At 50.0% G+C, this 11,041-nt stretch overlaps 1 protein-coding gene across 2 annotated transcripts; it reads right to left on the bottom strand.

Moving 5' to 3' along the window:
* On the bottom strand, positions 1 to 10,419 carry ZDHHC24 (zinc finger DHHC-type containing 24). 2 transcript variants are annotated; one of them, XM_027532811.1, is made up of 3 exons: positions 10,081 to 10,419; positions 8,567 to 8,844; positions 1 to 4,582 (listed from the first exon to the last, which is right to left on the bottom strand). In XM_027532811.1, exons 1-3 carry the CDS (start codon positions 10,359 to 10,361, stop codon positions 4,287 to 4,289), a joined length of 855 nt encoding a protein of 284 aa, XP_027388612.1. In that variant the 5' UTR covers positions 10,362 to 10,419; the 3' UTR covers positions 1 to 4,286. The 2 variants fall into 2 exon arrangements, with proteins under 2 accessions (XP_027388612.1, XP_027388613.1); XM_027532812.1 differs by lacking the exon at positions 10,081 to 10,419 and adding an exon at positions 9,879 to 10,074.
* Between the last annotated feature and the right edge of the window lie 622 nt (positions 10,420 to 11,041).

The raw sequence follows: 11,041 nt of genomic DNA, 5'->3' as shown, positions 1-11,041 counted from the left end.
TTCTGGACCATAAAAAACACTTTAACAGATTTAATAGAAATCATGAAGTGTCTGCTCTCACACCAAAATGTAAATCAGTAACAGAAAAATAATTGGAAAATTTAAAAATACGTGCACATTAAACAGTAGTCTTCTAAGTAACACATGGGTCAAAGAGGAAATCTCAAGTTTTAAAATATTTTGAACTAAATTGAAATGAAAACAACTTATCAAAATTTGTGGGTGCAGTGAAAGCATTGCTTAGAGGGAAATTTATAGCACTGAATGGATACATTAGAAAAGACGAAAGACCTAAAATCAATAATCTACATTTCCACCATGGGAAGCTAGAAAAAGAAGAGCAAAAGTAAATCCAAAATAAAAGAAAAAGAGCAGAAATCAATGAGATCGAAAATAGGAAATCAATAGAGAAAAAGCAATGAAAACCAAAAGCTGGTTCTTTGAAATCTTAATAGAATCAACAAGAGAAACTGCCTATTTCCAAGTCTAGTACTGGGTAGAAGGGTGAGGGTGGCAGGGTTGGGGGAATCTCTCCTGAGAATTTTTAACCACATGCCTGCCTGAGTAAGTCTGCAACCTGAATTGACAATATCTGGGTGATCCAAACCACCCCTAGTTGAGAATTTAAAGTGCCGGGTTGGTTTGTCATCAGGCAACTGATAAACATATTACCTCTGCGGAGGAATTTACTCTTAATCTCAAAAAATCCCCATTGATAGAATTCCAAAAAGTATGAATTCACAGTCAAAACTCATGAATTGCAAGAAAATATGGCACTGTGAGCAAGAGCAAACAATAAACCTGCATAATCAGGCCTCAAAAACTTAAGGTACTGGAATTACCAAACAATATATGTGTTTTCAATATATTTAAAGAAAAAGGAAACTTAAAATGTAAGACAGCAAGAGTATATAAAATAAATCTGAAAAGGAACCAAACAATTTCTAGAAATGATAAAGTATTTGACACGTAAAACTCAACAGATAAGTGGGTACAACCACTAAAAACAGGAACAAAAAAACGTCAGTAGGCTGGGTTAGAAGCTGAAGAAAGACTTAACTGGGAGACAGGTTTGTAGAAATTATCCAGAATGCCAGAAACAGAAAATACGTGTTATATAAGAGGCAAGGAGGATGGAGTAGGAAGGTCTAATCAGAGTCCCAGTGGGGACAGAGAGATGACTGAGAATTGAAGAGAAGACAGTTTTCTAGAACAGATGAAAGACATCAATTCATAGAATCGGGAAACCTAAGGAATCCCATTAAGATAAGTACAGAGAAAACCACACTGGGACACATCACAGTAAACCTGCAGAATACCAAAGAGAAAAAAACCTTTAAAACGGTTGGAGACAAAAAGTATCTTGAAAGGAACAGTAAGGACAACAAAATGGAGACCATAAAGACAGAGCCAAGTTTTCAATATATTGACAGGAAATGACTATTAGCCTGGAATTCTACATCTAGCAAAAAATCACTTTAAATAAAAAAGTAAAAAACTAGAAAAGACAGGCGATGGCACAAAATAAAGGGGTAGAAATTTATCCAATAACTTAATTAAAATAGATAAAAGTGACTAAATACTTCAAATAGAAAACATGTAAAAATCTATGTTCAGGCCATTCTTAGGAGGCAGAGAATGAAATAAAAGGATAAAAACTCAACATATTTGGAATAGAAGGGAAATTTCTCAGCCTAATGAAAGACTTTTTTACAAAAACCAGCAAATATATTTTATGGTGAAATATTGAAATTATTCCCTCTAATGTCAGAAACAAGTCAAGGGTGCCCACACTTTCCTCCACCCAGACAGAGAGAGGCAAGAAAAATAAGAGATATAAAAAATACCTTTTCATAGAGATGATTATACATACAGAAAACTCAGAATTTTCAAGCAAATCATAAATTTTAGGTTTCTTGGACATAAAAAATTATTTTCATAAGCCGTGAATAACAGCAGCACAATATCAAGTACTTAAGTTTAACCAATTTATGAGAAAAAGCAACTTTATTGAAAACATTAAATGGAGAGATACACCATGTTCACGACTGGAAACTTCAATCTCATGCTGATGTTGATTTTCCCCAAACATATATAGATTCAGTTGGGTTCCATCACAATTTCAAAGGGGTTTTTATTGATAGGATGTAACAAGCTGATTCTAAAATTTATATGGAAGAGCAAGGGCCAAGTATAGATCTTAGGGGAACACACACAGGTAGATGAAATGAGCAGTGGGACAAAAGAGAAAAATGTATATTCGATGGATCACTATACAGCAAGGAAAAGGAATGCCTTAGAGCTACACATGTTAATTTGGATAAATCTCAGACACATGGTATTAAAGGAAAAAGCAAATTGCAGTAAAACATGGTATAGTTTCATTTATATAAAAGAAACATGCAAAACAAAACATCTATAATAAAATCACAGAGCAAGCAAGGGAATGATTGAGACAGCACAGTGTGTCCTCTACCAGGGAGAGGCACAGCAGGGACCACCAGGGTACCCATTGGGAGCGTGGAGCCTTAACCACGGGGCTGCCAGGGAAGTCGAGGTATCCATTTCTGAAATGGGGGTAGGGAGGGTGTTTGTCTTGAAATATTTCCTTGCACCTCTTCACTATTTAATTCAAAACCAAAAGAACAAGAAAAGATTCTAGAGGATGGGGGAAAAGCAGAGAAGGAAACGGGAAGTCTGCCAGTGCTTGTACAAAGAGACAGCTACACCAAGTTCTACCAGAGTTAAATAGTAATAGTGCACACTGTTTAGAAAAGCAAAGAAGTCCTAGCAGCTCAAACCTTCAGGGGCGTGGGCAGAGCCTTGGGCTTCTCTGAGGGTTCTTGGAAGGCAACCTCCCATGTCAGTGGAGGGCTACCCCCTGCCCCGGCAGCATTTGCAGATTTTCACTTAACCCCACCTTTGGTCCAGCCCCTCACCTCCCCCTCCCCAGTTCCCCCAAGACACAAAGCTGCTTCAGAAGCCCACACCTCCACCCCAGTGGGGTAGCTGCTTGGCTGCAAGGGGTCAGGGGGGTCCTGGGGGGAGGGACATCCTAGCTGCTCCTCACAGTCCCTCTTGTCAGCCCGACCTCGCCTTCCATGGTGCTGGTGGAACCCCAGAGCCTCTCCAGGGCTCAGGTGGGGGTGGGGGATTTGGTGGCCTCTCAGCCCCTCCCTTGGGGAACACTTAACTGCAGTGTCTGGTTCTCTAGGAAAGTAAATGAGCCTCTATCCGCTTTTCATCTCTCAAAATGTCAGGTTTTTTGGTCTACTGCTGTCTCCCTATTTTCTCTTTGTAAATTTACATCATTTTTCATTTCCTTATCATTTTAGATTTTAAGAGGAAACAAGTAAACTCACAAAGCTAAACTTGCCACATGTAACTGGAAGTGTCTACTTACTATATTTAAATAAGTGATTAACAAGGAGCTCCTGAAGAGACCAGAGAAGAGGAGCTTAGCCATCTCGGCACCATCCTGCACAGATGCTTGAACATCCCTCCCCCCACCACCCCGATTTCTTGCCTTTGATTTTTTTGGTCAGGCAAAAAAGGGTGAAGTACAAAGTGCAAAGATCTGGGTTCATATCCAGACTCCTCCATTTACTACCCTGTGAAATCTTATCATGTCAACTCTCACAGCGTTAAGTTCTTCACTGGCATAATTGCTGCCCAGGGTACCGGGTTAGCTGGAGACAAGTTCAGTGAGGTTGTGGCTGTTGAAAAGCTCCTCACTATAAAGCACTCAACCTGGGGAAGAATTGTGGGTTCTCATACCCTGGATCACCACATTCTGCCTTAGCCTGCTGCACCCCAACTCCCCAGCCCCCCTGCCCCAAGGCCACAGGAGGCAGAGCTCTGGATCCTCACACTCTCAGGCATTCTGTGGTTCCCAGGCCTGACAGTCAAAGGAAGAAAAACAGCAGCCTGGGCCACCGAGGAGGACCAAAAACCCACAAAGCTGGAGGGAGTCCCAGAACCAAGTGGGCACTTTATTAACCTGGCAGTGGGGCAGCCAGGCAGGCCAAGCAGCCCCTTCCCAGACCTTTCATGGTCCTCAGGGGCCACTGGCAGAGGCCGAATCCCGGGGCCCAAGCCCTGGACCCTAGGAGTCCAAGCTGGGCAAGGGCAACCCCAAGGGTGGCAGTGGGAGTTGCTGAAAGCAGGCATCAAGTACCAACCTGCCTCCCTCTGAAGCTGGGGGTGGGGGTGGGCCTGAAACGAGTTACGAGTCCCCTCTCCTGCTTGCCTTGTGCAGCTTGTACAAGCTCAGGCGCTTCCTGGAGTCAGGAAGCCATGAGTCCCACATCGGCTGCGGTCTGGAAGGTGATGCCGTCCCCCGGCAACGGGGAGGCCAGGAAGGGCCAGAGCCAGACGAGGACCCAGCGGGGCCCCAGAGCTGCCTGCAGGTTGTGGCAGGGGCCCAGGTCATACGCATGCTGGCCCCGAGCCCACTCCCACGTGGTCTGGCCCCTGAGCAGCAGCATCCCGTGGAAGAGCAGTCCGGCCCCACACAACAGCGCACCCGCCACGCACGTGTCGGTCACGAAGGCCAGGGCGAACTGTGCCAGAGACACTCTGCCTGCAGGGAGAGAGCAGAGAGGGTAAGGGAGTAGCAGCAGGCCTAGCCCTCCCAGAGCCGGCTCCTGCCCTCCTCCCGTTCCCTCCCTCTATGAAGCAGGGCGCGTTCCTCTGCTCAGCAACCTGCAGAGTCGCTGCTCCCTGGCCAGCCCATGCTGGCTAACGGGAACACAGCAGTGAACGGGACACACATGGCCCCCTGCCCTAGACACACCTTCACTCCTGCACCACACCCTTGTGAGCACCCCCACGAATGCCAGGCTAGCATCTCCGATCTCAGGGAACTCACAAGAGATTCAAGAGATCATGTCTCAGTTACTTAATGACAGCTGTGATGGGCGTGACGACAGAAAAAACATCTTGGACCATCCTCATCTATAACAGGTAACAAGTATCAGCTGAACCAATGAACTGCAAGATGCCATGAAATGTTTTGCCAAGCAAGAGAAGCCTGACACAAAAGGTCATGTATTGTACGGTGCCATTTATATGAAATGTCCCAAACAGGCAATCCATGGAGATAGAAGATCAGTGGTTGCCAGGGGCTGGGGAGTGACTGCTTAAGGGGTAGAGGCTTTCTTTTGAGGGCAATGAAAATGGTCTAGAATTAGACAGTTGTGATGGCTGGACTACATTGTGAGTATACTAGAGACAATTGTGCAGTTGAGGATGGTTACAATTATGAGTAATTGTAATTGTAGTTACAATTAGTAACTGTAGTTACAATTATGCTATGTGAATTTTCCTTCAGTAAAAAAAAAAAGCTGGCTTCACTGTTCACCTGAAACTGTCACAACATTGTAATCTTCTATAGCTCAATACAAAATAAAAAGTTCAAAAAAAAATACAGAGAGCTGGGCTTCTCTGGTGACTCAATGGTAAAGAATCTCCCTGCCAATGCAGGGTTCAATCCCTGGTCCAGGAAGATTCCACATGTCATGGAGCAACTAAGCCTGTGCTCTAGAGCCTGGGCGCTGCAACAGCTGAAGCTCGTACACTCTAGAGCCTTTGCTCTGCAATGAGAGAAGCTACTGCAATGAGAAGCCCGCACGCAACTAGAAAGTAGCCGCTGTTCACTACAACTAGAGAGCCTGCTGAGGCAAAGAAGACCCAGTGCAGCCAGAAACAATGAGTGAGTGAATTAAAACGCAAAAATTAGCTTATAAAAAAGCCTATTGGTGGGGTGGGTAGATGACAGGCAAACTTACTAAGAGGCTCAGGGAAATAAACTTCATCTATTTTGAGAGTGTTGTCTATTTCGGGTGGTGTCTGAAGTTTGCCTTTTCATACTGTTCATGGGGTTCTCAAGGCAAGAATGCTGAAGTGATTCGCCATTCCCTTCTGCAGTGGACCATGTTTTGTCAAACCAGTCAGTCCTAAAGGAAATCAATCCTGAATATTCATTAAAAGGACTGATGCTGAAGCTGAAGCTCCAATCCTTTGGCCACCTGATGCGAAGATCCGACTCACTGGAAAAGACCCTGATACTGGGAAAGATTGAAGGCAGGAGGAGAAGGGGACAACAGAGGATGAGATGGTTGGATGGCATCACCGACTCAATGGACATGAGTTTGAGCAAACTCTGGAAGATAGTGAAGGACAGTGAAGCCTGGCGTGCTGCAGTCTATGGGACACAGCTGAGTGACTGAACAACAACTGAAAGTTGAGGAGGTATTTGCTAGCTGAAGAGGGAAGAAAATATTCTGTTTGAAGGTCCTGAGGCAGGATGGAGAGATGTCTGCAAAACAAGTGAGTGGATGGTTCTGAAAGCTCAGGAGAGAAGCCCAGCTTGGATGTGCAGATTTGTGAGTGGTTGGTACCCAGGCAGTCTGGACCCGGCAGAGTGTGTAGAGAGATGAGAACGGTGCCTCAGCCAGGAAACCAGGTCCTTGGGGACCAGAGAGAGGAAAACCAGAAAGGAAGGAGGGAACTCAAAGTACAAGCTGTTGGTGACGTCCAGGTAGAGCCCTTTCAGGAGATAGAAGGCCATCAGTGGTATGAGGCTGAAAGGTCTCTTGAAGCAAGAAGATAACTCAGAAGCCTCCTCTGGGTTTCGTGGAGACAGAGGCTGGGGACTGTGGCAATCTTGGAGAATGGGTGGGGCAGGGCCAGTTTAGAACAGGGGTGGGGAGAGGCAAGGAAAAGTAGCCTCTGAGCCCAGGCGAGTTCTTTGACTTGGCAGCTAATGGAAGACAGAAAGGGTGAGCTGGAGGAGGAGGACATGGGATGACAGAGGCTTGGTGCCAGGTGGAAAACCCAAAGGAAGCCCGGGGAGGGAGCCTGGAGCGGCCGGAGGAGAGGCGACCCACAGTGTGAGGCCTCCGAGTGGGCAGGAGGGGCCGGGCACCCGGGGACACTGGGGCAGGCAGCTTCCACCCCAGGACAGGACAGCCAATTCGGAACTACTTTGCTCTGTGATGGATTTTTAAGAGAGATGCGGGTTTGGAAGACAGGAAAGTGAGAAGGTTTGAGCTGCAGTAGAGGACAACCAGGAACTACTGAGGGTCTGCTGAGGTCAGCAGCCATGACGTGACATGGTGTCAGCTGTCACGAAGGACCAGGCATGTCTGGCAGCTCTCAGCAGACACAAGGGCTGACACAGAGAAGCCAGGAAGGCACAGCGGAAGGAAGATGGAGGTGAGAGGCCGGAGATGCTGCAGGAGGTTGGTGGAAGGTACCACGTACCTGGGGCGGTAATGTGGAAGTTGCTGATGGACAGGAAGGTGAGGCCCAGGAGCTCCGGAGCGGATGTCACGGAGTAAAGAGTGAGAGCTGGGTAGGAGAGGAGGTGGGAGCAGAGAGGGGGTGACTGATGGGGTGATTTGGGAGGTGACACATTTTGGATTCTGATGGGCTGGGGTGGGATGTGGGAGGAGAAGATAAGAAATTGGGCCACTGGGGCCATTCACCCAGACTTTCGGATGCCGATGCACTCAACAAGGCCCAGGGCTGAGAGAGACTTGGTGCTGGACTGTCTTCAGTGACTGTGGGGAGCAAGTGGAAGACCGTGGATGACCAAGAGGGGTCATGCGTTCAGAGAGGAGCAGCTGAGGGCCTGAGTGTCCACGGAGGCAGGGAGGTCACTGAGGAGGGCAGTGCAGGAAGCCAGGGTCGGCAGAGGAAGGCCCTGACCACCCCACTGGGCCTTCTCCCAAGGTCTCCCCAGGGCCACAAGGAGGGGGTCCTGGGGACAGAGCTGGGCCTGGACAGGATAAGGAGACATACTCGCTGTTCGGAGTGGTCTGGAAGTTTAGTAACTGCAGGACAAGGTTACAGAGAGGACTGTGGACAGCTCAGGAGGAAAGGGTCAGGGAGAGGAAGCCTGAAGCATCGCACGGGGTGGAGGACAAAGCGTGAAAAACCAGTGGGGTTTCTGTTTTCAGTGGTGTTGGAGGAGAGTGTGTTCATCCAGAACACAGCCTCTCAAGCAGCCTCCTGATCCAAGATGTCCCTTCCCAACTTCCAAACACTGGACCTCCGCCTGCCTGTAACCTTCACTGGCTCCCCACTGCCCAGCCAAGTGAGGGCCATATCCTCATGCCACATTCAAGGCCCTCCACCACCAGTCCTCATCGACCATCCTAGCCTTAATCCTCACGTTTCCCACCAAATGTCTTCCCTGCTCCCAACCTCCAAGCCTGTGTTCACGCTGCTTCTGTAGGTATGAATGCCACCTCCCTACTGAGAATACTTCCTCACCGTCCCATCTGCCCAGTGAAATCCCACCAGTATTTCCTCCCCTGACTCTCAGCTAGAACTCTGTACCTGTGTCCAGGCCCTGTGTTTTACCAGACTGCACACCCACGTGAATACCCAGCTGCCCCTGCCTCCTGAAACTGACCTTGGGACTGGGTCTCTAGGGCACTACCTGGAGAAGCCTCCAGGAATTCCACTGCCCGCCAGGATGGGCCTCGGCCTCTGTGGGGAGGTTCCCCCTGACCCCACCCCCATACACACACACTCCCCCACATCCAGGGCTCCCCACCTGTGAGCAACATGAGCCAGGGCAGCAGGAGCAGGGCGGCGGTATGGAGGGGTGTGTGGGCTCGCAGCAGGGCCGACAGGGCCGGGCCCAGCAGCACAGAGGCGTGCAGCAGGACGCCCGCGCCGTGGAGCAGGAGACACAGGAAGGGCCGGTAGTTGCGGAAGCCCACGCAGCGGCCCAGCAGGCGGCAGTGGTGGTCCCGGCGAAGGATGCAGATACGGCAGGCGGAGCAGTGCCCACTGCGCGGCGGCACCTGGCTTTGGCACTGGTAGCAGTAACTGCAGGGAAGGAACCACAGGGTCAGTCCCTCCAGCAGCTCGGAGAGCCCCTCATGGTGCCCAGATCAGCCCCTGAGCACATCCTGGAGAACCAGGCACAGCCTCTGCCCTCGCTAAGCCCCAGGTCCCTCACGGGGGAGTAAATGCAGGCTGGACATCACTTCCCAAGCCTTTCCACTTCTAGCACAGCAGGTCTGACAACCCCTGTCCTGAGGTCTTCAGCTGGTTTCTAACATCTGGGAGCAAATGTTTGTCCTCCACTGTTACCAGCTTGGTCCAAGTCACCATGAACTCTGCCCTGAATTATTGCAACAGCCTCTTGACTGGTCGGTCTCCCTGATTCCACCTTTATCCCCTCTACTGTAGTCTTGCCCCAGCAGCCAGACTGATCTGTTAAAAATCTAAATCGGGAATTCCCTGGCAATCCAATGGTTAGGACTCCTCACTTTCATTGCTGAGGGCCTGGGTTCGATGGGCGGCAACTACTGGCCCATTCCTGGTCCAGGAAGTAAAATCCTACAAGCCTGGCAGCAAGACCAAGAAAAAGAAATAATAAAATCTAAATCATATGCCTCCTCTGCTCAAAACCCCGAGATGGCTCTCCATTTTACTTCTGGTAAAAAGCAAAGCCTTCAAAGTCTGTTTACAAAGTCTTTATATCTCTAATCTCTCTTCTCCACCGCCCCCCCCACCTCCTCCTCCGGCCCCCACACACCACCTCAGCCACACTGGCTGTCTTACTGTTCCCTGAACATGCTGGGTATACAACTGCCTCAGAGCCTTTGCATTGCCTGTCCCTGCTGCCTGGCACATTCTTACCCCAGATGAATAAGGCTAACTTTCCCCTCTCCTTCAAGTCTTTGCTCAAACGCCACCTTCTCTATGAAGCCTACCTTGACCACCCTATTTGAGACTGCACTCTTTCTGTTTCCTGACCACCAACACCTTCTAACATTCTACATTATTTATTTACGAGCCTGAAGTTTATCATCTGTCCCCTCCCCCACTGAAATCAGGAATACGTTTTATTGTACCTCCAGTGCCTGGAATAGTACCCTGCACATAATAATGTACTCAACAATATTCGTAAGTGAATGAATGAAACTCGTTCTGCCTTCTGGTTGTAAAAGAGTTCTCTGTTTCTAACAAGCGGCTCAAACATCTTCAGGTCCTAGGGCCCTCCCCCTGCGCCAAGCTCCCGCTTCTCCCCCGCGCCAGATCCCGAGCCCCACTCACGCCCAGCCCTGGCCCAGACCACGGCCGGCCAGCATCACACCCCGGATGCTGGGGTCCGAGCGCAGGAACAGCCCCACGTTGCCCAGTAGGTTGAGCAGCTGGAAGGCTGCCAGCGCAACCTGCAGGGTCCGGGCCAAGGGTCCCAGCGGAGGTGGCCCGGGGCCTAGCACTAACACGTAAGCCAGCTCCAGGCCCACCGCCGCGGCCCAAAGCGCGGTGAGCACGAGGGGCAGCCGCGCGGGACTCGCCTCCGCGGTCCCCACCGCCCAGGGCTGCCCCATGGCCTGCACCCACTAGCGGTAGGAGCCCCCTAGTACCCCGCCGCTTCCGTATTGAGGCAGGGGATAGTGGCAAACGGACGTCTGCTACAACCAATAGAAGCTCGGAAGGGGCTCGTGAGCGTTCCGGTTTACTGGGCGGGCCCACAGGTACGGAGATGTGATTGGACGGCCGAACGAACCAAAGAGATGCTTGGAATCTCATTGGCGCTGGAGCCGGGTAGAGCGCTGGTATAGCCCCGCCCCTCCCGCGGACGTCCAGCCCGCCCGCGGCCACCGGGCAAGCTGGCAGAGGTGGCCAGCAAGCCAGGATTGAGTTGCAGCCTTGGTGGCGTCGGGGATTCCCGGCTCAGCACATTCCCCCTCTTCCCCCAGTAGCCCCGATATTAATAGCCCTGCCTCGGCCCATCCAGCTGGCTTGGAATCCCTCTTCATGCTCGAGTTGTCTCCCTTCATCACCCCAGAAAACATTCAAAACAGCTCGGCGCTTCGGTGTTTCTGACTGTGAAATGGGAATAGTGGTCCCTGTTTCCCAACCAGCGCGGCTCAGGAAAAGGGTCAGGAGGAGGTCCAAAAGGCAGCTTCTAGAGCGATCTGCAACCACGATTATTCTCGTCATCTTCATTGTACACATAGGGAAAGAGACTCAGAAAGGGCCCGTGGCTTTCTCAAAGTCAACACAG

Source organism: Bos indicus x Bos taurus, chromosome 29 (genome assembly GCF_003369695.1).
Source record: "Bos indicus x Bos taurus breed Angus x Brahman F1 hybrid chromosome 29, Bos_hybrid_MaternalHap_v2.0, whole genome shotgun sequence".
NCBI classification, from domain to species: Eukaryota; Metazoa; Chordata; class Mammalia; order Artiodactyla; family Bovidae; genus Bos; species Bos indicus x Bos taurus.
The sequence above is the reverse complement of the archived record's forward strand: the minus strand, read 5'-3'. Positions and strand labels throughout refer to the sequence as shown.